Source organism: Coturnix japonica, unplaced genomic scaffold (genome assembly GCF_054131305.1).
Source record: "Coturnix japonica strain WE unplaced genomic scaffold, WE-NBRP24 Scf072, whole genome shotgun sequence".
In the NCBI taxonomy this organism is placed as follows: domain Eukaryota; kingdom Metazoa; phylum Chordata; class Aves; order Galliformes; family Phasianidae; genus Coturnix; species Coturnix japonica.
The window spans coordinates 459,596-485,736 of NW_028188975.1; the positions used below are offsets into that span (position 1 = coordinate 459,596).

The window sequence follows — 26,141 nt, forward strand, 5'->3', positions numbered from 1 at the left end:
CGAATGGACTCGGGGGTCTTTGGGGTCTCTCTTAGGGATCTATGGGGTCTCTATGGGGATCTATGGGGTCTCTATTGGGATCTATGGGGTCTCTATGGGGATCTATGGGGCCTATGGGGTCTCTATGGGGCCTATGGGGTCTCTATGGGGATCTATGGAGTCTCTATGGGTCTCTGTTGGGATCTATGGTGTTCTTGGGGTCTCTATGGGGATCTACGGGGACTCTATGGGGTCTATGGGGTTTCTATGGGTCTCTATGGGGCCTATGGGGTCTCTATGGGATCTATGGGGTCTATGGGGTCTCTATGGGATCTATGGGGTCTATGGGGACTCTATGGGGTCTCTATGGGGTCTCTATGGGTCTCTATGGGTCTCTATGGGGATCTATTGGTTATAACACAAGGAATGGACTCTGCACCAGCTCAATCCCAGCCCTGACTCCTTCAGCAGCGACCCAATGCGCCACCGGGGCACAACTATGGGGTCTATGGAATCTCTATGGGGATCTATGGAGACCTATGGGGATCTCTGGGGTCTCTATGGGTCTCTATGGGTCTCTATTGGGATCTATGGTGTCCTTGGGGTCTCTATGGGGATCTATGGGGACTCTATGGGGTCTATGGGGTTTCTATGGGTCTCTATGGGGCCTATGGGGTCTCTATGGGATCTATGGGGTCTCTATGGGTCTCTATTGGGATCTATGGTGTTCTTGGGGTCTCTATGGGGATCTATGGGGACTCTATGGGGTCTATGGGGTTTCTATGGGTCTCTATGGGGCCTATGGTGTCTCTATGGGGTTTATGTGGTCTCTGTGGTTCTCTATGGGGTCTCTATGGTTCTCTATGGGGTCTCTATGGGTTTCTATGGGGATCTTTGTGGTCTCTATGGTTCTCTGTGGGGATCTATGGGGTCTCTATCGGTCTCTATGGGGATCTATGGGGACTCTATGGGGTCTATGGGGTTTCTATGGGTCTCTATGGGGCCTATGGGGTCTCTATGGGGTTTATGTGGTCTCTGTGGTTCTCTATGGGGTCTCTATGGGGATATATGGGGTCTCTATGGGTCTCTATGGGGATCTTTGTGGTCTCTATGGTTCTATATGGGGATCTATGGGGTCTCTATTGGTCTCTATGTGTCTCTATGAGGTCTCTGTGGGGATCTATGGGGTCTCTATCGGTCTCTATGGGTCTCTATGAGGTCTCTGTGGGGATCTGTGGGGTCTCTATCGGTCTCTATGTGTCTCTATGAGGTCTCTATGGGGATCTATGGGGTCTATGGGTCCCTGTGCTTTGGGATGGGCACAAACCCTACAAGGAGCAGCCGTGGGTCCGGACCCAGCTCCTGCAATGGGGCAGCTCCAGGATGAATCATTGCAGCCCGTGGGTGGCGTAAGACAACAGCAAGTGGGAGAGCAATGGGTTGTAACACGAGGAATGGACTCTGCACACAACGAATGGACTCTGGGGTCTTTGGGGTCTCTCTTAGGGATCTATGGGGTCTCTATGGGGATCTATGGGTCTCTATGGGGATCTATGGGGATCTATGGGGTCTCTATGGGTCTCTATGGGGTCTCTATGGGTCTCTATGGTGGCGTGAGACAAGACCAAGTGGGAGAGCAATGGGTTGTAACACGAGGAATGGACTCTGCACACAACGAATGGACTCGGGGGTCTTTGGGGTCTCTATTAGGGATCTATGGGGTCTCTATGGGGATCTATGGGTCTCTATTGAGATCTATGGTGTCCTTGGGGTCTCTATGGGGATCTATGGGGTCTCTATGGGGTCTATGGGGTCTCTATGGGGGTCTATGGGGATCTATGGGGACTCTATGGGGATCTATGGGGTCTCTATGGGTCTCTATGGGGATCTATAGGTTATAACACAAGGAATGGACTCTGCACCAGCTCAATCCCAGCCCTGACTCCTTCAGCAGCGACCCAATGCGCCACCGGGGCACAACTATGGGGTCTATGGAATCTCTATGGGGATCTATGGGGCCTATGGGGTCTCTATGGGGATCTATGGGGTCTCTATGGGTCTCTATTGAGATCTATGGTGTCCTTGGGGTCTCTATGGGGATCTATGGGGTCTCTATGGGGATCTATGGGGACTCTATGGGTCTCTATTGAGATCTATGGTGTCCTTGGGGTCTCTATGGGGATCTATGGGGTCTATGGGGTCTCTATGGGGGTCTATGGGGTCTCTATGGGTCTCTATGGGTCTCTATGGGGATCTATTGGTTGTAACACAAGGAATGGACTCTGCACCAGCTCAATCCCAGCCCTGACTCCTTCAGCAGCGACCCAATGCGCCACCGGGGCACAACTATGGGGTCTATGGAATCTCTATGGGGATCTATGGAGACCTATGGGGATCTCTGGGGTCTCTATGGGTCTCTATGGGTCTCTATTGGGATCTATGGTGTCCTTGGGGTCTCTATGGGGATCTATGGGGACTCTATGGGGTCTATGGGGTTTCTATGGGTCTCTATGGGTCTCTATTGGGATCTATGGTGTCCTTGGGGTCTCTATGGGGATCTATGGGGACTCTAAGGGATCTCTATGGGTCTCTATGGGGCCTATGGGGTCTCTATGGGGATCTATGGGGTTTATGGGGTCTCTATGGGGTCTATGGGGTCTCCATGGGGTTAATGGGGTCTATGGGGGGTTTGAGCTTCATGATCCTTGAGGTCTCTTCCAACCCGGGTCATTCTGTGATTCTGTGTGACCTCTATGGGACCCTATAACCCCCTGTGGGACCCCACAACTTCCATTGGATCCTATAACCCCTATGGGACCCTGTAACCCCCTGTGGGACCCCATAACCTCTATGGGACCCTATAACCACTATGGGACCCCACAACTTCCATTGGACCCTATAACCTCTATGGGACATTATAACCCCTCTGTGGGACCTCATAAATGGGACATCATAAACTTGATGGGACCCTATAACCACTATGGGACCCTATAACCCCGTGTGGAACCCCATAACCTCTATGGGACCCCACAACTTCCATTGGACCCTATAACCTCTATGGGACCCTATAACCCCCTGTGGCACCCCACAATTTCTATGGCACCCTATAACCCCCTGTGGGACCTTATAACCACTATGGGACCCCACAACTTCCATTGGACCCTATAGCCTCTATGGGACCCTATAACCACTATGGGACCCCATAAATAAGACCCAATAAGGGGGAAAGACCCCAATGTCTCTTCCTTCCCTGTGTGTTCTGGGCTGTTTGGAACCACCTGGTGGCAGCTGCTGGCATTTCAATGGGACGGGGTGGGACCCAGTGGGATCTGACAGGATTCAATGGGATCTGGGGACGTTTGGTGGCATCTAATGGGACCTGGTGGGATTCAATGGGATCTGGTGGGATTTAATGGGACCTGATGGGATTCAATGGGACCTGGTGGGATTTAATGGGACCTGATGGGATTCAATGGGACCTGGTGGGATTCAATGGGACCTGATGGGATTCAATGGGACCTGATGGGATTCAATGGGACCTGGTGGGATTCAATGGGACCTGGTGGGATTCAATGGGACCTGGTGGGATTCAATGGGACCTGATGAGATTCAATGGGACCTGATGGGAGTCAATGGGACCTGGTGGGATTCAATGGGATCTGGTGGGATTTAATGGGACCTGGTGGGATTCAATGGGACCTGATGGGGTTCAATGGGACCTGATGGGATTTAATGGGATCTGGTGGGATTCAATGGGACCTGATGGGATTTAATGGGACCTGATGGGATTCAATAGGACCTGATGGGATTCAATGGGACCTGATGGGATTCGGTGGGACCTGATGGGATTCAATGGGACCTGGTGGGATTCAATGGGACCTGATGGGATTCAATGGGACCTGGTGGGATTCAATGGGACCTGATGGGATTCGGTGGGACCTGATGGGATTCAATGGGACCTGATGGGATTCAATGGGACCTGATGGGATTCAATGGGACCTGGTGGGATTCAATGGGACCTGATGGGATTTAATGGGACCTGGTGGGATTCAATGGGACCTGATGGGATTCAATGGGACCTGGTGGGATTCAATGGGATCTGGTGGGATTCAATGGGACCTGATGGGATTTAATGGGACCTGATGGGATTCAATGGGACCTGATGGGATTCGGTGGGACCTGGTGGGATTCAATGGGACCTGATGGGATTCAATGGGATCTGATGGGATTCAATGGGACCTGATGGGATTCGGTGGGACCTGATGGGATTCAATGGGACCTGGTGGGATTCAATGGGACCTGATGGGATTCAATGGGACCTGGTGGGATTCAATGGGATCTGGTGGGATTCAATGGGACCTGATGGGATTCAATGGGATCTGATGGGATTTAATGGGACCTGGTGGGATTCAGTGGGACCTGATGGGATTCAATGGGACCTGATGGGATTCAATGGGACCTGGTGGGATTCAATGGGACCTTATGGGATTTAATGGGACCTGGTGGGATTCAATGGGACCTGATGGGATTCAATAGGACCTGATGGGATTCAATGGGACCTGATGGGATTCAATAGGACCTGATGGGATTCAATGGGACCTGATGGGATTCGGTGGGACCTGGTGGGATTCAATGGGACCTGATGGGATTCAATGGGATCTGGTGGGATTCAATGGGACCTGGTGGGATTCAATGGGACCTGATGGGATTCAATGGGACCTGATGGGATTCAATGGGACCTGATGGGATTCAATGGGACCTGGTGGGATTCAATGGGACCTGATGGGATTTAATGGGACCTGGTGGGATTCAATGGGACCTGATGGGATTCAATGGGACCTGGTGGGATTCAATGGGATCTGGTGGGATTCAATGGGACCTGATGGGATTTAATGGGACCTGATGGGATTCAATGGGACCTGATGGGATTCGGTGGGACCTGGTGGGATTCAATGGGATCTGGTGGGATTCAATGGGACCTGGTGGGATTCAATGGGACCTGGTGGGATTCAATGGGACCTTATGGGATTTAATGGGACCTGGTGGGATTCAATGGGACCTGATGGGAATCAATGGGACCTGATGGGATTCAATGGGACCTGATGGGATTCAATGGGACCTGATGGGATTCAATGGGACCTGGTGGGATTCAATGGGACCTGATGGGATTTAATGGGACCTGATGGGATTCAATGGGATCTGATGGGAGTCATCCCACAGGTTGGATCGAGGACCCGATATAGGCCCGTCCCAACTCTATGACCCTGGAGGACCCTGTCAACACAATCACTTCCCCATCTCTATGACCCTGGAGGACCCTGTCAACCCAACCCATTCCTCATCTCTATGATTCTGGAGGACCTTTCCCATGCAAACCACTTTGTGACTCTATGATCCTGGAGGCCATGTTGGAAAGGTCCTGGAAGGTCAATAGAGAGGAAACGAAAGGTCCTGGAAGGTCAATAGAGGAAATGAAGGGTCCTGGAAGGGCTATAGAGAGAAAATGGGATTGAAAGGTCCTGGAAGGGCAATAGAGAGTAAATGAAAGGTCCTGGAAGGTGAATAGAGAGTAAATGGAGTTGAAAGGTCCTGGAAGGTCAATAGAGAGTAAATGAAAGGTCCTGGAAGGTCCATAGAGAGTAAATGGAATTGAAAGGTCCTGGAAGGTCAGTAGAGAGTAAATGAAAGGTCCTGGAAGGGCTATAGAGAGTAAATGGGGTTGAAAGGTCCTGGAAGGGCAATAGAGAGTAAATGGGATTGAAAGGTCCTGGAAGGGCAATAGAGAGTAAATGAAGGGTCCTGGAAGGTCAATAAAGAGTAAATGAAGGGTCCTGGAAGGTGAATAGAGAGTAAATGGGATTGAAGGTCCTGGAAGGGCAATAGAGAGTAAATGGGGTTGAAGGTCCTGGAAGGGCCATAGAGAGTAAATGGAGTTGAAAGGTCCTGGAAGGTCCATAGAGAGTAAATGAAGGGTCCTGGAAGGGCAATAGAGAGTAAATGAAAGGTCCTGGAAGGGCAATAGAGAGTAAATGGGGTTGAAAGGTCCTGGAAGGGCAATAGGGAGTAAATGAAGGGTCCTGGAAGATCAATAAAGAGTAAATGAAGGGTCCTGGAAGGGCCATAGAGAGTAAATGGGGTTGAAAGGTCCTGGAAGGGCAATAGAGAGTAAATGGAGTTGAAAGGTCCTGGAAGGGCAATAGAGAGTAAATGAAGGGTCCTGGAAGGTCAGTAAAGAGAAAATGAAAGGTCCTGGAAGGGCAATAGAGAGTAAATGAAGGGTCCTGGAAGGTCCATAGAGAGTAAATGGGGTTGAAGGTCCTGGAAGGTCAATAGAGAGAAAATGAAGGGTCCTGAAAGGTCAATAGAGAGTAAATGGGGTTGTAAGGTCCTGGAAGGGCAATAGAGAGTAAATGAAGGGTCCTGGAAGGGCCATAGAGAGTAAATGAAGGGTCCTGGAAGGGCAATAGAGAGTAAATGAAGGGTCCTGGAAGGGCAATAGAGAGTAAATGGGGCTGTAAGGTCCTGGAAGGTCCATAAAGTCTCGCGATCGCGGCTCCATTCCCAGCCCCGCCCCCACATCCGCTCCGTACCGGAAGTCCCGCCCCATGGGCATGCGCAGAGGGTTCCGAGGCGCTCCGCACGGACAGAGCGGTTCCGGGGGGCGGCGGTGGGAGTGGGTATGGGGGATATATGGGGTCTATGGGGGATATATGGGGTCTATGGGGGATATATGGGGTCTATGGGGGATATATGGGGTCTATGGGGGATATATGGGGTCTGTATGGGGTCTATGGGGTCTATGGGGTCTGTATGGGGGATATATGGGGTCTATGGGGGATATATGGGGTCTGTATGGGGTCTATGGGGTCTATGGGGTCTGTATGGGGGATATATGGGGGATATGGGGGATATATGGGGTCTATGGGGGATATATGGGGTCTATGGGGGATATATGGGGTCTGTATGGGGTCTATGGGGTCTGTATGGGGGATATATGGGGGATATGGGGGATATATGGGGTCTATGGGGGATATATGGGGTCTATGGGGGATATATGGGGTCTATGGGGGATATATGGGGTCTGTATGGGGTCTATGGGGTCTATGGGGTCTGTATGGGGGATATATGGGGTCTATGGGGGATATATGGGGTCTGTATGGGGTCTATGGGGTCTATGGGGTCTGTATGGGGGATATATGGGGGATATGGGGGATATATGGGGTCTATGGGGGATATATGGGGTCTATGGGGGATATATGGGGTCTATGGGGGATATATGGGGTCTGTATGGGGTCTATGGGGTCTATGGGGTCTGTATGGGGGATATATGGGGGATATGGGGGATATATGGGGTCTATGGGGGATATATGGGGTCTATGGGGGATATATGGGGTCTGTATGGGGTCTATGGGGTCTATGGGGTCTGTATGGGGGATATATGGGGGATATGGGGGATATATGGGGTCTATGGGGGATATATGGGGTCTATGGGGGATATATGGGGTCTATGGGGGATATATGGGGTCTGTATGGGGTCTATGGGGGATATGGGGGATATATGGGGTCTGTATGGGGTCTGTATGGGGGATATATGGGGTCTGTATGGGGGATATATGGGGTCTATGGGGGATATATGGGGTCTGTATGGGGGATATATGGGGTCTGTATGGGGGATATATGGGGTCTGTATGGGGGATATATGGGGACTATGGGGTCTGTATGGGGGATATATGGGGACTATGGGGACTATGGGGGATATATGGGGTCTGTGGGGGATATGGGGGATATATGGGGTCTGTATGGGGGATATATGGGGTCTATGGGGTCTGTATGGGGGATATATGGGGGATATGGGGGATATATGGGGGATATGGGGGATATATGGGGTCTGTATGGGGGATATATGGGGTCTGTATGGGGTCTATGGGGTCTGTATGGGGGATATATGGGGTCTGTATGGGGGATATATGGGGTCTGTGGGGGATATGGGGGATATATGGGGTCTGTATGGGGTCTGTATGGGGGATATATGGGGTCTGTATAGGGGAATATATGGGGTCTGTATGGGGGATATATGGGGTCTGTATGGGGGATATATGGGGTCTGTATGGGGTCTGTATGGGGGATATATGGGGTCTGTATGGGGGATATATGGGGTCTGTATGGGGTCTGTATGGGGGATATATGGGGTCTATGGGGTCTGTATGGGGGATATATGGGGTCTATGGGGTCTGTATGGGGGATATATGGGGTCTATGGGGGATATATGGGGTCTGTATGGGTGATATATGGGGTCTATGGGGTCTGTATGGGGGATATATGGGGTCTATGGGGGATATATGGGGTCTGTATGGGGGATATATGGGGTCTATTGGGTCTGTATGGGGTCTATGGGGGATATATGGGGTCTGTATGGGGGATATATGTGGTCTATGGGGTCTGTATGGGGTCTATGGGGGATATATGGGGTCTATGGGGTCTGTATGGGGTCTATGGGGGATATATGGGGTCTGTATGGGGGATATATGGGGTCTATGGGGTCTGTATGGGGTCTATGGGGGATATGGGGGATATATGGGGTCTGTATGGGGTCTATGGGGTCTGTATGGGGGATATATGGGGTCTGTATGGGGTCTATGGGGGATATGGGGGATATATGGGGTCTGTATGGGGTCTATGGGGGATGTGGGGGATATATGGGGTCTGTATGGGGTCTGTATGGGGTCTGTATGGGGGATATATGGGGTCTATGGGGTCTGTATGGGGTCTGTATGGGGTCTGTATGGGGTCTATGGGGGATATATGGGGTCTGTATGGGGTCTGTATGGGGTCTGTATGGGGGATATATGGGGTCTATGGGGTCTGTATGGGGTCTGTATGGGGTCTGTATGGGGTCTATGGGGGATATATGGGGTCTGTATGGGGTCTATGGGGGATATATGGGGGATATATGGGGTCTGTATGGGGTCTATGGGGGATATATGGGGTCTTTATGGGGTCTATGGGGGATATATGGGGTCTGTATGGGGTCTATGGGGGATATGGGGGATATATGGGGTCTATGGGGTCTGTATGGGGGATATATGGGGTCTGTGGGGTCTATGGGGGATATATGGGGTCTGTGGGGGATATATGGGGTCTATGGGGGATATGGGGGATATGTGGGGTCTGTATGGGGTCTATGGAGGATATATGGGGTCTATGGGGGATATGGGGGATATATGGGGTCTGTGGGGTCTGTGGGGGATATATGGGGTCTGTATGGGGGATATATGGGGTCTGTATGGGGGATATATGGGGTCTGTATGGGGGATATATGGGGGATATATGGGGTCTATGGGGGATATATGGGGTCTGTATGGGGGATATATGGGGTCTGTATGGGGGATATATGGGGTCTATGGGGGATATATGGGGTCTGTGGGGTCTGTGGGGGATATATGGGGTCTATGGGGGATATATGGGGTCTGTATGGGGGATATATGGGGGATATATGGGGTCTGTATGGGGGATATATGGGGTCTGTATGGGGGATATATGGGGTCTGTATGGGGGATATATGGGGGATATATGGGGTCTGTATGGGGGATATATGGGGTCTGTATGGGGTCTATGGGGGATATGGGGGATATATGGGGTCTGTATGGGGTCTATGAGGGATATGGGGGATATATGGGGTCTGTATGGGGTCTGTATGGGGTCTATGGGGGATATATGGGGTCTGTATGGGGGATATATGGGGTCTGTATGGGGTCTGTATGGGGGATATATGGGGTCTGTGGGGTCTATGGGGGATATATGGGGTCTATGGGGGAGTCTATGGGGGATATATGGGGTCTGTATGAGGTCTGTATGGGGTCTATGGGGGATATATGGGGTCTGTATGGGGTCTATGGGGGATATATGGGGTCTATGGGGGAGTCTATGGGGGATATATGGGGTCTGTATGGGGTCTATGGGGGATATATGGGGTCTATGGGGGAGTCTATGGGGGATATATGGGGTCTGTATGGGGTCTATGGGGGATATATGGGGTCTGTATGGGGTCTATGGGGGATATATGGGGTCTGTATGGGGTCTATGGGGGATATATGGGGTCTGTATGGGGTCTATGGGGGATATGGGGTCTGTATGGGGTCTATGGGGGATATATGGGGTCTATGGGGGATATATGGGGTCTATGGGGGATATGGGGTCTGTATGGGGTCTATGGGGTCTATAGGGGATATGGGGTCTGTATGGGGTCTATGGGGGATATGGGGTCTATATGGGGGATATATGGGGTCTGTGAGGGATATGGGGGATATATGGGGTCTATGGGGTCTATGGGTGATATGGGGTCTGTATGGGGGATATATGGGGGATATATGGGGTCTGTATGGGGGATATATGGGGGATATGGGGGATATATGGGGTCGGTATGGGGGATATATGGGGGATATATGGGGGATATGGGGGATATATGGGGTCGGTATGGGGGATATATGGGGGATATGGGGGATATATGGGGTCGGTATGGGGGATATATGGGGTCTGTATGGGGGATATATGGGGTCTGTATGGGGGATATGGGGGATATATGGGGTCTGTATGGGGTCTGTATGGGGTCTATGGGGTCTATGGGGGATATGGGGTCTGTATGGGGTCTATGGGGTCTATGGGGGATATGGGGTCTGTATGGGGTCTATGGGGTTTGTATGGGGTCTGTGTGGTCTATGGGGTGGGCATGGGGTCTGTGGGATATATGGGGCGGGTATGGGGTCAGTGGGGGACATGTGGGGCAGGTATGGGGTCTGTGTGGGGTGGCTATGGAGTCTGTGTGGGACTTAAGGGGCGGGTATGGGGTCTGTATGGGGCGGGTATGGGGTCTGTATAAGACTTATGGGGCAGGTATGGGGTCTGTGGGGAACATGGGGCAGGGATGGTGTCTTTATGGGACATATGGGGTGGGCATGGGGTCTGTGTGGGGTATATGGGATGGGTATGGGGTCAGTGAGGGGCATATAGGGTGGGAATGGGGTCTGTGGGGTGGTTATGGGGTCTGTGGGGCAGGAATGGGGTCTGTGGGGCAGGAATGGGGTCTGTGGGGCAGGAATGGGGCCTGTGGGGCGGTTATGGGGTCTGTGGGGCAGGAATGGGGTCTGTGGGGTGGTTATGGGGTCTGTGGGGTGGTTATGGGGTCTGTGGGGCAGGAATGGGGTCTGTGGGGCAGGAATGGGGCCTGTGGGGCGGTTATGGGGTCTGTGGGGCAGGAATGGGGTCTGTGGGGTGGTTATGGGGTCTGTGGGGTGGTTATGGGGTCTGTGGGGCAGGAATGGGGTCTGTGGGGTGGTTATGGGGTCTGTGGGGCAGGAATGGGGTCTGTGGGGTGGTTATGGGGTCTGTGGGGTGGTTATGGGGTCTGTGGGTGTGGGGCAGGTCTCACTTATGGGGTGCTGAACTCTGTCTCCCCTCAGCTGTGGGGCAGAGGGGTTCCCTTATGGGCTGAGGAGCTCCGTGCCCCATAGGTGTCGCTATGGGGTTGTGGGTGTGGGGTAGATATGGGGTCTGTGGGGCAGATATGGGGTCTGTGGGTATGGGGTGGGTGTGGGGTTTGTGGGGTGGATATGGGGTCTGTGGGTATGGGGTGGATATAGGGCCTGTGGGGCAGGAATAGGGTCTGTGGGTGTGGTGTCTGTGGGGCAGGAATGGGGTCTGTGGGGCAGGAATGGGGTCTGTGGGGTGGTTATGGGGCCTGTGGGGTGGTTATGGGGCCTGTGGGGTGGTTATGGGGTCTGTGGGGTGGTTATGGGGCCTGTGGGGTGGTTATGGGGCCTGTGGGGTGGTTATGGGGTCTGTGGGGTGGTTATGGGGTCTGTGGGTGTGGGGCAGGTCTCACTTATGGGGTGCTGAACTCCGTCTCCCCTCAGCTGTGGGGCAGGGGGGTTCCCCGTGGGGCTGAGTGGCGCCGTGCCCCATAAGTGTGGCTATGGGGTGTGTGGGTGTGGGGCAGGAATGGGGTCTGTGGGGCAGGAATGGGGTCTGTGGGGTGGTTATGGGGTCTGTGGGTGTGGGGCTGGTCTCACTTATGGGGCACTGAACTCCGTCTCCCCTCAGCTGTGGGGCAGAGGGGTTCCCATATGGGGGTGGATATGGGGTCTGTGGGTATGGGGTGGATATAGGGCCTGTGGGGCAGGAGTAGGGTCTGTGGGTATGGGGTGGATATAGGGCCTGAGGGGCAGGAATAGGGTCTGTGGGTATCGGGTGGATATAGGGCATGTGGGGCAGGAATAGGGTCTGTGGGTATCGGGTGGATATAGGGCATGTGGGGCAGGAATAGGGTCTGTGGGTATCGGGTGGATATAGGGCATGTGGGGCAGGAATAGGGTCTGTGGGTGTGGTGTCTGTGGGGCAGTTATGGGGTCTGTGGGGTGGTTATGGGGTCTGTGGGGCAGGAATGGGGTCTGTGGGGTGGTTATGGGGTCTGTGGGGTGGTTATGGGGTCTGTGGGGTGGTTATGGGGTCTGTGGGGCAGTAATGGGGTCTGTGGGGTGGTTATGGGGTCTGTGGGGCAGTTATGGGGTCTGTGGGGTGGTTATGGGGTCTGTGGGGCAGTAATGGGGTCTGTGGGGTGGTTATGGGGTCTGTGGGTGTGGGGCAGGTCTCACTTATGGGGTGCTGAACTCCATCTCCCCTCAGCTGTGGGGCAGAGGGGTTCCCTGTGGGGCTGAGTGTTGCCGTGCCCCATAAGTGCCGCTATGGGGCTGCTGTCGGACCCGCAGTGTCGCCGTGTGCTGTCCCACATCCTACAGCGCTTCAATGTGCCCCTATGGTGCGTCACCACCCCATACGGCCCCATATGCTCCCGCTCATCCCTATATGACCCCATATGCCCACCCCACACCACCCCATAAGCACCACTGGACCCCATAATCCCCCCCCATTACCCCCCTATACCCCATTACCCCCCTATACCCCATTACCCCCCTATACCCCATAATCCCCCTATACCCCATAACCCCCCTATACCCCATAACCCCCCCCATTACCCCATAATCCCCCTATACCCCATTACCCCCCTATACCCCATAATCCCCCTATACCCCATTACCCCCCTATACCCCATAATCCCCCTATACCCCATAACCCACCTATACCCCCATAACCCCCGCTATACCCCATAATCCCCCTATACCCCATAACCCCCCTATACCCCATAACCCCCCTATACCCCATAACCCCCCTATACCCCATAATCCCCCTATACCCCATAATCCCCCTATACCCCATAACCCCCCTATACCCCATAATCCCCCTATACCCCATAATCCCCCTATTCCCCATTATCCCCCTGTACCCCATAACCCCCCTATACCCCATAATCCCCCTATACCCCATAATCCCCCTATTCCCCATTATCCCCCTGTACCCCATAACCCCCCTATACCCCATAATCCCCCTATACCCCATAATCCCCCTATTCCCCATTATCCCCCTATACCCCATAATCCCCCTATACCCCATAATCCCCCTATTCCCCATAATCCCCCTATACCCCATAACCCCCCTATACCCCATTACCCCCCTGTACCCCATAACCCCCCTATAGCCCATAATCCCCCCCCCATAACCCCTCTATACCCCATAACCCCCCTATACCCCATAACCCCCCTATACCCCATAACCCCCCTATACCCCATAATCCCCCTATACCCCATAATCCCCCTATACCCCATTAGCCCCCTATACCCCATTACCCCGTTTTACCCTATTACCCCCCCATACCCTATAACGCCCCTATACCGCATTACCCCCCCCAATACCCATCCTCGACCCCATAACTGTCTCAATACCCCATAGCCCCCATAACCCCCCATACCCCATAACTCCCCCTATACCCTATAACCCCCCATATACTCCCCATATACACCCCTATAACCCCATATACCCCCCTATATCTCTCCATATACCCCCTATAACCCCATAGCCCCCATATCTCCCCATAGTGCCCTATGTTATGCAGTGGGTCTGTGCTGGTTCCTGTCCCTCCCTGCACTGTCCCCATACACCCCCTATAACCCCATATCCCCCCTATAACCCCGTATCCCCCCCTATAACCCCATATCCCCCCTATAACCCCATATACCCCCCTATAACCCCATATCCCCCCTATAACCCCATATAACCCCATATAACCCCATCTACCCCCTATAACCCCATATCCCCCCTATAACCCCATATCCCCCCTATAACCCCATATCCCCCCTATAACCTCATATCCCCCCTATAAACCCATATCCCCCCTATAACCCCATATAACCCCATATAACCTCATATCCCCCTATAACCCCATATCCCCCCTATAACCCCATATCCCCCCTATAACCCCATATCCCCCCTATTACCCCATATACCCCTATAACCCCATATACCCCTATAACCCCATATACCCCTATAACCCCATATCCCCCTATAACCCCATATCCCCCCTATAACCCCATATCCCCCCTATAACCCCATATCCCCCCTACAACCCCATATCCCCCCTACAACCCCATATCCCCCCTACAACCCCATATCCCCCCCTATAACCCCATATCCCCCCTATAACCCCATATTTCCCCCCATATCCCCCCTATAACCCCATATACCCCCCCATATCCCCCCTATAACCCCATATCCCCCCTATAACCCCATATACCCCCTATAACCCCATAAATCCCCCCATATACCCCTATAACCCTATATATCCCCCCATATCCCCCCTATAACCCCATATCCCCCCTATAACCCCATATACCCTATAACAGCCCTATATCTCCCCATATAACCCTATATCTCCCCATAGCTCCCTATGTTACCTGGTTGGGATGTGCTGGTTCCTGTCCCTGCCGTCCCTGTCCCCCCGCAGTTCTCTATCTGAGAACCCCATATCCCCCCTATAACCCCATATCCCCCCCATAACCCCATATCCCCCCCATAACCCCATATCCCCCCTATAACCCCATATACCCCCCTATAACCCCATATCCCCCCTATAACCCCATATCCCCCCCATAACCCCATATCCCCCCCATAACCCCATATCCCCCCTATAACCCCATATCCCCCCTATAACCCATATCCCCCCTATAACCCATATCCCCCCTATAACCCCATATCCCCCCTATAACCCATATCCCCCCTATAACCCATATCCCCCCTATAACCCATATCCCCCCTATCACCCCATATCCCCCCTATAACCCCATATCCCCTATAACCCCATATCCTCCCTATAACCCCATATCCCCTATAACCCCATATCCCCCCTATAACCCCATATCCCCCTATAACCCCATATACCCCCCTATAACCCCATATCCCCCCTATAACCCCATATACCCCTATAACCCCATATACCCCTATAACCCCATATCCCCCCTATAACCCCATATACCCTATAACCCCATATCCCCCTATAACCCCATATACCCCCCTATAACCCCATATCCCCCCTATAACCCCATATACCCCTATAACCCCATATACCCCTATAACCCCATATCCCCCCTATAACCCCATATCCCCCCTATAACCCCATATCCCCCCTATAACCCCATATCCCCCCTATAACCCCATATCCCCCCTATAACCCCATATATCCCCTATAACCCCATATCCCCCCCATAAACCCATATCCCCCCCATAAACCCATATCCCCCCTGTAACCCCACATCCCCCCTATAACCCCATATCCCCCCTATAACCCCATATCCCCCCTATAACCCCATATCCCCCCTATAACCCCATATCCCCCCTATAACCCCATATACCCTATATAACCCCATATCCCCCCTATAACCCCATATCCCCCCTGTAACCCCACATCCCCCCTATAACCCCATATCCCCCCTATAACCCCATATCCCCCCTATAACCCCATATCCCCCCTATAACCCCATATCCCCCCTATAACCCCATATACCCTATATAACCCTATATCTCCCATAGCTCCCTATGTTACCTGGTTGGGCTGTGCTGGTTCCTGTCTCTCCCTGCCCTGTCCCCCCGCAGTTCTCTATCTGAGAACCCCATATCCCCCCTATAACCCCATATACCCCCCCATATACCCCCTATAACCCCATATCCCCCCATATACCCATATACCCCCTATATCTCCCATAGCTCCCTATGTTACCTGGTTGGTCTGTGCTGGTTCCTGTCCCTCCCCGCCCTGTCCCCCCGCAGTTCTCTATCTGAGAACCCCATATCCCCCCATAACCCCATATACCCTATATAACCCCATATCCCCCCTATAACCCCATATCCCCCCTATAACCCCATATACCCCTATAACCCCATATACCCCCTATAACCCCATATACCCCATATAACCCCATATACCCTATATAACCCTATATCTCCCCATAGCTCCCTATGTTACCTGGTTGGTCTGTGCTGGTTCCTGTCTCTCCCTGCCCTGTCCCCCCACAGTTCTCTATCTGAGAACCCCATATCCCCCCTATAACCCCATATCCCCCCTATAACCCCATATCCCCCCTATATCCCCATATCCCCCCTATAACCCCATATACCCCATATAACCCCATATACCCCCTATAACCCCATATCCCCCCTATAACCCCATATCCCCCCTATAACCCCATATCCCCCCTATAACCCCATATCACCCCTATAACCCCATATCCCCCCTATAACCCCATATACCCCCTATAACCCCATATACCCCCTATAACCCCATATATCCCCTATAACCCCATATCCCCCCTATAACCCCATATACCCCTATAACCCCATATCCCCCTATAACCCCATATCCCCCCTATAACCCCATATACCCCCCCATATACCCCCTATAACCCCATATACCCCCCCATATCCCCCCTATAACCCCATATACCCCCCCATATACCCCCTATAACCCCATATACCCCCCATATACCCCCTATAACCCCATATACCCCCCCATATCCCCCCTATAACCCCATATACCCCCTATAACCCCATATACCCTATATAACCCTATATCTCCCATAGCTCCCTATGTTACCTGGTGGGGCTGTGCTGGTTCCTGTCTCTCCCTGCCCTGTCCCCCCGCAGTTCTCTATCTGAGAACGCTTTGGGTTCCACGATGGTGGACGAGAAGTTCCAGCACGGGAACAACGCGGCCACGTACAGCAGAGAGTTCAGCAAGCACAGGCACAATGTGGGGTGAGATATGGGGTCTGTGGGGTCTATGGGGTGAGATATGGGGTATGGGGTGAGATATGGGGGATATGGGGGGATACGGGGGATATGGGGTGAGATATGGGGGATATGGGGTGAGATATGGGGGATATGGGGGGATATGGGGTGAGATATGGGGGATATGGGGTGAGATATGGGGGATATGGGGGGATATGGGGTGAGATATGGGGGATATGGGGTGAGATAGGGGGGATATGGGGTGAGATATGGGGGATATGGGGTCTATGGGGTGAGATATGGGGTCTATGGGGATCTATGGGGTGAGATATGGGGGATATGGGGTCTATGGGGATCTATGGGGTGAGATATGGGGACTATGGGGTGAGATAGGGGGGATATGGGGTGAGATATGGGGGATATGGGGTGAGATATGGGGGATATGGGGTGAGATATGGGGGGGATATGGGGTCTATGGGGTGAGATATGGGGTCTATGGGGATCTATGGGGTGAGATATGGGATATGGGGGATATGGGGGGATATGGGGTGAGATATGGGGGATATGGGGTCTATGGGGATCTATGGGGTGAGATATGGGGGGTGTGGGGTCTATGGGGTGAGATATGGGGGGATATGGGGTCTATGGGGTGAGATATGGGGGGATATGGGGTAAAATATGGGGGATATGGGGTCTATGGGGTGAGATATGGGGGATATGGGGGGATATGGGGTGAGATATGGGGGGATATGGGGTGAGATATGGGGGGATATGGGGTCTATGGGGGGATATGGGGTGATATGGGGTGAGATATGGGGTCTATGGGGGAATATGGGGGGATATGGGGTGAGATATGGGGGATATGGGGTCTATGGGGTGAGATATGGGGTATATGGGGTGAGATATGGGGTGAGATATGGGGGGATATGGGGTGAGATATGGGGGGATATGGGGTCTATGGGGATCTATGGGGTGAGATATGGGGGATGTGGGGTAAAATATGGGGGATATGGGGTCTATGGGGTGAGATATGGGGTCTATGGGGATCTATGGGGTGAGATATGGGGGATATGGGGTGAGATATGGGGGGGATATGGGGTCTATGGGGTGAGATATGGGGGATATGGGGTGAGATATGGGGGGGATATGGGGTCTATGGGGTGAGATATGGGGTCTATGGGGATCTATGGGGTGAGATATGGGGGATATGGGGTGAGATATGGGGTCTATGGGGGGACATGGGGGGATATGGGGGGAGATATGGGAGATATGGGGTCTATGGGGTGAGATATGGGGGATATGGGGTGAGATATGGGGTATATGGGGTGAGATATGGGGGGATATGGGGTGAGATATGGGGGATATGGGGTCTATGGGGTGAGATATGGGGGGGATATGGGGTATATGGGGTGAGATTTGGGGGGGATATGGGGTGAGATATGGGAGGGATATGGGGTGACATATGGGGGGGATATGTGGGGATATGGGGTGAGATATGGGATATGGGGTGAGATATGGGATATGGGGGGATATGGGGGATATGGGGTGAGATATGGGGTCTATGGGGGGATATGGGGTGAGATATGGGGTGTATGGGGTGAGATATGGGATATGGGGTGAGATATGGGGGGGATATGGGGTCTAGGGGGTCTAGGGGGTGAGATATGGGGGATATGGGGGGATATGGGGTCTATGGGGTGAGATATGGGGGATGTGGGGGGATATGGGGTGAGATATGGGGGATATGGGGGATATGGGGTGAGATATGGGGGATATGGGGTGAGATATGGGGGATATGGGGTCTATGGGGTGAGATATGGGGGATATGGGGGGATATGGGGTGAGATATGGGGTCTATGGGGGGATATGGGGTGAGATATGGGGTCTATGGGGTGAGATATGGGGGGGATATGGGGGATATGGGGTGAGATATGGGGTCTATGGGGGGATATGGGGTGAGATATGGGGTCTATGGGGTGAGATATGGGGGGGATATGGGGGATATGGGGTGAGATATGGGGTCTATGGGGATCTATGGGGTGAGATATGGGGGATATGGGGTCTATGGGGGTCTATGGGGTGAGATATGGGGTCTATGGGGTGAGATAGGGGGGATATGGGGTGAGATATGGGGGGGATATGGGGTCTATGGGGTGAGATATGGGGTCTATGGGGATCTATGGGGTGAGATATGGGGGATATGGGGTCTATGGGGGTCTATGGGGTGAGATATGGGGTCTATGGGGTGAGATATGGGATATGGGGTGAGATATGGGGGATATGGGGTGAGATATGGGGGATATGGGGTCTATGGGGTGAGATATGGGGGATATGGGGTGAGATATGGGGGATATGGGGTCTATGGGGATCTATGGGGTGAGATATGGGGGATATGGGGTCTATGGGGTGAGATATGGGGGATATGGGGTGAGATATGGGGGATATGGGGTGGCAGCCAGTTCAGCAAGCACAGGCACAATGCGGGGTGAGATACATATGGGGTCTATGGGATATGGGGTGAGATATGGGATATGGGGTCTATGGGGTGAGATATGGGGGGATATGGGGTGAGATATGGGGGATATGGGGTGAGATATGGGGTATATGGGGTGAGATATGGGGGGATGTGGGGGATATGGGGTGAGATATGGGGGATATGGGGTGAGATATGGGGGTCTATGGGGTGAGATATGGGGTCTATGGGGTGGCAGCCAGTTCAGCAAGCACAGACAGGCTGCGGGGTGAGATACATATGGGGTATGGGATATGGGGTCTATGGGGTCTATGGGGTGAGATATGGGGTCTATGGGGTCTGTGGGGTGAGATATGGGGGGATATGGGGTCTATGGGATATGGGGGGATATGGGGTGAGATATGAGGGATATGGGGTGGCAGCCAGTTCAGCAAGAACAGACAGGCTGCAGGATGAGATAGGGGGTATGGGGTATGGGGGGATATAGGGGATATGGGGGTCTATGGGGTGAGATATGGGGTCTATGGGATGGTAGCCAGTTCAGCAAGCACAGACAGGCTGCAGGGTGAGATAGGGGGTATGGGGGATATGGGGGGATATGGGGTGAGATATGGGGGGTATGGGGTCTATGGGGATCTATGGGGTGAGATATGGGGGGATATGGGGTCTATGGGGTGAGATATGGGGGTCTATGGGGTGGCAGCCAGTTCAGCAAGCACAGACAGGCTGCGGGGTGAGATACATATGGGGTATGGGGGATATGGGGGGATATGGGGTGAGATATGGGGGATATGGGGTGAGATATGGGGGATATGGGGTCTATGGGGTGAGATATGGGGTATATGGGGTGGCAGCCAGGTCAGCAAGCACAGACAGGCTGCGGGGTGAGGTACGTATGGGGTCTATGGGGGATATGGGGGGATATGGGGTGAGATATGGGGGATATGGGGTGAGATATGGGGGGATATGGGGGTCTATGGGGTGTTAATGGGGGTCTATGGGGGTCTATGGGGTGGCAGCCAGTTCAGCAAGCACAGACAGGCTGTGGGGTGAGATAGGGGGTATGGGGTATGGGGGTCTATGGGGTGAGATATGGGGGTCTATGGGGTGGCAGCCAGTTCAGCAAGCACAGACTGGCTGCGGGGTGAGATACATATGGGATATGGGGTGAGATATGGGGGATATGGGGTGTTAATAGGGGTCTATGGGCGTCTATGGGGTGAGATATGGGGTCTATGGTGGTCTGTGGGGTGAGATATGGGGGGATATGGGGTCTATGGAGGTCTATGGGGTGAGATATGGGGGGATATGGGGTCTATGGTGGTCTATGGGGTGAGATATGGGGGTATATGGGGTCTATGGGGGTCTATGGGGTGAGATATGGGGGGGTATGGGGTCTATGGGGATCTATGGGGTGATATATGGGGGTATATGGGGTCTATGGGGGTCTATGGGGTGAGATATGGGGGGATATGGGGTCTATGGGGATCTATGGGGTGAGATATGGGGTCTATGGGGGTCTATGGGGTGAGATATGGGGGGATATGGGGTCTATGGGGTGGCAGCCATTTCAGCAAGCACAGACAGGCTGCGGGGTGAGATAGGGGGGATATGGGGTCTATAGGGTGAGATATGGGGTCTATGGGGTGAGATATGGGGCCTATGGGGATCTATGGGGTGAGATATGGAGGTGTATGGGGTCTATGGGGGTCTGTGGGGTGAGATAGGGGGGATATGGGGTCTATAGGGTGAGATATGGGGTCTATGGGGTGAGATATGGGGGGATATGGGGTCTATGGGGATCTATGGGGTGAGATATGGGGGTGTATGGGGTCTATGGGGGTCTATGGGGTGAGATAGGGGGGATATGGGGTCTATAGGGTGAGATATGGGGTCTATGGGGTGAGATATGGGGGGATATGGGGTGGCTATGGGGGTCTGTGGGGTGGCTATGGGGGTCTGTGGGGGTCTATGAGGTGGCAATGGGGGTCTATGGGGTGGTGATGGGGGTATGTGGGGGTCTATGGGGTGGCAATTGGGGTCTATGGGGTGGCAATGGGGGTCTATGGGGTGGTGATGGGGGTATGTGGGGTTCTATGGGGTGGCAATTGGGGTCTATGGGGTGGCAATGGGAGTCTATGGGGTGGCAATGGGGGTCTATGGGGTGGTGATGGGGGTATGTGGGGGTCTATGGGGTGGCAATTGGGGTCTATGGGGTGGCAATGGGGGTCTATGGGGTGGCAGTGGGGGTCTATGGGGTGGCAATGGGGGTCTGTGGGGTGGCTATGGGGGTCTATGGGGTGGCAGTGGGGGTCTATGGGGTGGCAATGGGGGTCTGTGGAGTGGCTATGGGGGTCTATGGGGTGGCAGTGGGGGTCTGTGGGGTGGCTATGGGGGTCTATGGGGTGGCAGTGGGGGTCTGTGGGGTGGCTATGGGGGTCTATGGGGTGGCTGTGGGACTCCATGGGGTGGCTATGGGGGTCTATGCAAGTCTGTGGGGGTCTATGGGGTGGTGATGGTGTCTATGGGGTGGAAATGGGGGTCTATGGGGTGGCAATGCAGGTCTATGGGGGTCTATGGGGTGGCTGTGGGGTAGCAGTGGGGGTCTGTGGGGGTCTATGGGGTGGCGATGGGGATCTGTGGGGGTCTATGGGGTGGCTATGGGGTAGCAGTGGGGGTCTGTGGGGGTCTATGGGGTGGCGATGGGGATCTGTGGGGGTCTATGGGGTGGTAATGGGGGTCTGTGGGGTGGCAATGGGGTCTATGGGGCGGCAATGGGGGTCTGTGGGGAAGCAGTGGGGGTCTATGGGGTGGCAGTGTGTTCAGCAAGCACAGACAGGCCGCGGGGTGAGATATGGGGTGGCTATGAGGGTCTATGGGGTAACAATGTGGGTTTATGGGGGTCTGTGGGTTGATAATAGGGGTCTATGGGGTGGCTATGGGGTGTCAATTGGGGTTCTATGGGGTGGCTATGGGGTCTATGGGGGTCTATGAGATGGCAATGGGGGTTCTATGGGGTGGCTATGGGATCTATGGGGGTCTACGAGGTGGCAATGGGGGTCTATGGGGTGGTGATGGGGGTCTGTGGGGGTCTATGGGGTGGCAATGGGGGTCTATGGAGTGGCTATGGGGGTCTACGAGGTGGCAATGGGGGTCTATGGGGTGGTGATGGGGGTCTGTGGGGGTCTATGAGGTGGCAGTGGGGGTCTATATGGGTCTATGTGGGTTTATATGGGTCCGTGTGGGTCTATATGGATCTATGTGGGTCTATATGGGTCTGTATGGATCTATGTGGGTCTATGTGGGTCTTTGTGGGTCTATATGTGTCTGTGTGGGTCTATATGGGTCCATGTGGGTCTATATGGGTATGTGTAGGTCCATGTGGGTCTGTATGGGTCCGTGTGGGTCCATGTGGGTCCATGTGGGTCTATATGGGTCTATGTGGGTCTGTGTGGGTCTATATGGGTCCATGTGGGTCCATGTGGGTCTTTGTGGGTCTATATGGGTCTATATGGGTCCCTGTGGGTCCCTGTGGGTCTATGTGGGTCAATATGGGTCCCTGTGGGTCTATGTGGGTCTATGTGGGTCTATATGGGTCTATATGGGTCCATGTGGGTCCATGTGGGTCTGACCCCCTTATTGCCCCATAGCGGGATGCCGGTGCAGTGGTTGCAGCGCACCATGTGGGTCTATGTGGGTCTATGTGGGTCTGTGTGGGTCTATATGGGTCCATGTGGGTCTCTATGGGTCCATGTGGGTCTGACCCCTATGTTGCCCCATAGCGGGATGCCGGTGCAGTGGTTGCAGTGCACCATGTGTGTCTATGTGGGTCTATGTGGGTCTATGTGGGTCTATGTGGGTCTATGTGGGTCTATGTGGGTCTATATGGGTCTATATGGGTCTATATGGGTCCATGTGGGTCTGACCCCTATGTTGCCCCATAGCGGGATGCCGGTGCAGTGGTTGCAGTGCACCATGTGGGTCTATGTGGGTCTATGTGGGTCTCTATGGGTCCATGTGGGTCCATGTGGGTCTGACCCCTTTATTGCCCCATAGCGGGATGCCGGTGCAGTGGTTGCAGCGCACCATGTGGGTCTATGTGGGTCTATGTGGGTCTATGTGGGTCTATGTGGGTCTCTATGGGTCTATATGGGTCTGTGTGGGTCTATATGGGTCCATGTGGGTCTATATGGGTCTATGTGGGTCTATGTGGGTCCATGTTGGTCTATATGGGTTGATGTGGGTCTATATGGGTATGTGTGGGTCTTTGTGGGTCTATGTGGGTCTATGTGGGTCTCTATGGGTCTCTATGGGTCCATGTGGGTCTGACCCCTATGTTGCCCCATAGCGGGATGCCGGAGCAGTGGTTGCAGCGCACCATGTGGGTCTGTGTGGGTCTCTATGGGTCTCTATGGGTCCATGTGGGTCTGACCCCCTTATTGCCCCATAGCGGGATGCCGGTGCAGTGGTTGCAGCGCACCATGTGGGCTCTGGGCCTGGAGGTTCATACACAGAAATTCGCCAGGAACCTGCCCTTCCCCGATGAGAGCAGGGAGAGATACGTGAGATGTGGGGCAGATGTGGGGGGAGATATGGGGTGGGAATGGGGGGCTGTGGGGGGCAGCTATGGGGTGGGATTGGGGGGCTGTGGGGGGAGATATGGGGTGGGAATGGGGGGCTGTGGGGGCTATGGGGGGCAGCTATGGGGTGGGAATGGGGGGCTATGGGGGGCAGCTATGGGGTGGGAATGGGGGGCTATGGGGGGAGATATTGGGTGGGAATGGGGGGCTATGGGGGGAGATATGGGGTGGGAATGGGGGGCTGTGGGGGCTATGGGGGGCAGCTATGGGGTGGGAATGGGGGGCTATGGGGGGAGATATGGGGTGGGATTGGGGGGCTATGGGGGGAGATATGGGGCGGGATTGGGGGGCTTTGGGGGGAGATATGGGGCGGGATTGGGGGGCTATGGGGGGCAGCTATGGGGTGGGAATGGGGGGCTATGGGGGGCAGCTATGGGGTGGGGGGAAAGGCTATGAGGTGGGGATGGGGGGGGAAGTGCTATGGGGTTTGGATGGGGAGGGAGCGCTATGGGGTGGGGGGGCAGCTATGGGGTGGGAGAATGGGCTATGGGGTGGGGATGGGGGGGCAGCTTTGGGGGAAAATGGGGGGCAGCTATGGGGTGGGGATGGGGGGCAGCTATGGGGTGGGAATGGGGGGCTATGGGGGGCAGCTATGGGGTGGGAGGAAGGGCTATGAGGTGGGGATGGGGGGGGAAGTGCTATGGGGGGAGATGGGGGGGAGCGCTATGGGGTTGGGGGGGCAGCTATGGGGTGGGAGAATGGGCTATGGGGTGGGGATGGGGGGTCAGCTTTGGGGGAAAATGGGGGGCAGCTATGGGGGGGGGATGGGGGGCACAGCTATGGGGGTGGGAATGGGGGGCAGCTATGGGGTGGGGAGGGGGGGCTATGGGGGGCAGCTATGGGGTGGGGTGAAGGGCTATGGGGTGGGGATGGGGGGGGAAGTGCTATGGGGGGGGAGTGCTATGGGGTGGGGGGGGCAGCTATGGGGGGGGAGGGAGGGCTATGGGGTGGGGATGGGGCAGTGGGAATGGGGGGGAGGAGGGGCTATGGGGTGGGGATGGGGTCGGCAACTATGGGGGGAATGGGGGGCAGCTATGGGGGGGAGGAAGGGCTATGGGGTGGGGGGGGCAGCCATGGGGGGGAGATGTGGGGCAGGAACCTGCCCTTCCCCGATGAGAGCAGGGAGAGATACGTGAGATGTGGGGCAGATATGGGGGGAGATATGGGGTGGGAATGGGGGGCTATGGGGGCAGCTATGGGGTGGGAATGGGGGGCTATGGGGGCTATGGGGGGCAGCTGTGGGGTGGGGGGAAGGGCTATGAGGTGGGGATGGGGGGGGAAGTGCTATGGGGGGAGATGGGGGGGAGCGCTATGGGGTTGGGGGGGCAGCTATGGGGTGGGAGAATGGGCTATGGGGTGGGGATGGGGGGGCAGCTTTGGGGGAAAATGGGGGGCAGCTATGGGGGGGGATGGGGGGCACAGCTATGGGGTGGGGATGGGGGGCTATGGGGGCTATGGGGGGCAGCTATGGGGTGGGGGGAAGGGTTATGGGGTTTGGATGGGGGGGGAAGTGCTATGGGGGGAGATGGGGGGGAGTGCTATGGGGTTGGGGGGGCAGCTATGGGGTGGGAGGATGGGCTATGGGGTGGGGATGGGGGCAGCTATGGGGGGGATGTGGGGCAGATGTGGGGTGTGGGGGGGGCACAGTTATGGTGTGGGGAGCAGCTATGGGGGGGGGAGGAAGGGCTATGGGGTGGGGATGGGGGGGCAGCTATGGGGGGAAATGGGGGGCAGCTATGGGGGGGGATGGGGGGCAGCTATGGGGGGGGATGGGGGGCAGCTATGGGGGGGGATGGGGGGCAGCTATGGGGGCAGTGGGGGGCACAGCTATGGGGGGGGATGTGGGGCAGGAACCTGCCCTTTCCCGATGAGAGCAGGGAGAG

At 54.6% G+C, this 26,141-nt stretch overlaps 1 protein-coding gene across 3 annotated transcripts in view; it reads left to right on the top strand.

Annotated features, from left to right (window-relative positions):
• The first annotated feature begins 6,521 nt into the window (after positions 1 to 6,521).
• LOC107307491 (GPI-anchor transamidase component GPAA1) overlaps positions 6,522 to 26,141 on the top strand; it is a 34,072-nt gene continuing 14,452 nt past the window's right edge. The window contains exons 1-4 of one of the 3 annotated variants that reach the window (XM_085533967.1): positions 6,522 to 6,656; positions 12,658 to 12,790; positions 16,999 to 17,172; positions 24,069 to 24,180. In XM_085533967.1, the coding sequence (XP_085390093.1) occupies positions 12,717 to 12,790; positions 16,999 to 17,172; positions 24,069 to 24,180 (360 nt within the window). In that variant the 5' untranslated portion in view covers positions 6,522 to 6,656; positions 12,658 to 12,716. The remainder of the gene's footprint in view (positions 6,657 to 12,657; positions 12,791 to 16,998; positions 17,173 to 24,068; positions 24,181 to 26,141) is intronic. The other 2 variants (XM_085533969.1, XM_085533966.1) reach the window with 2 other exon arrangements.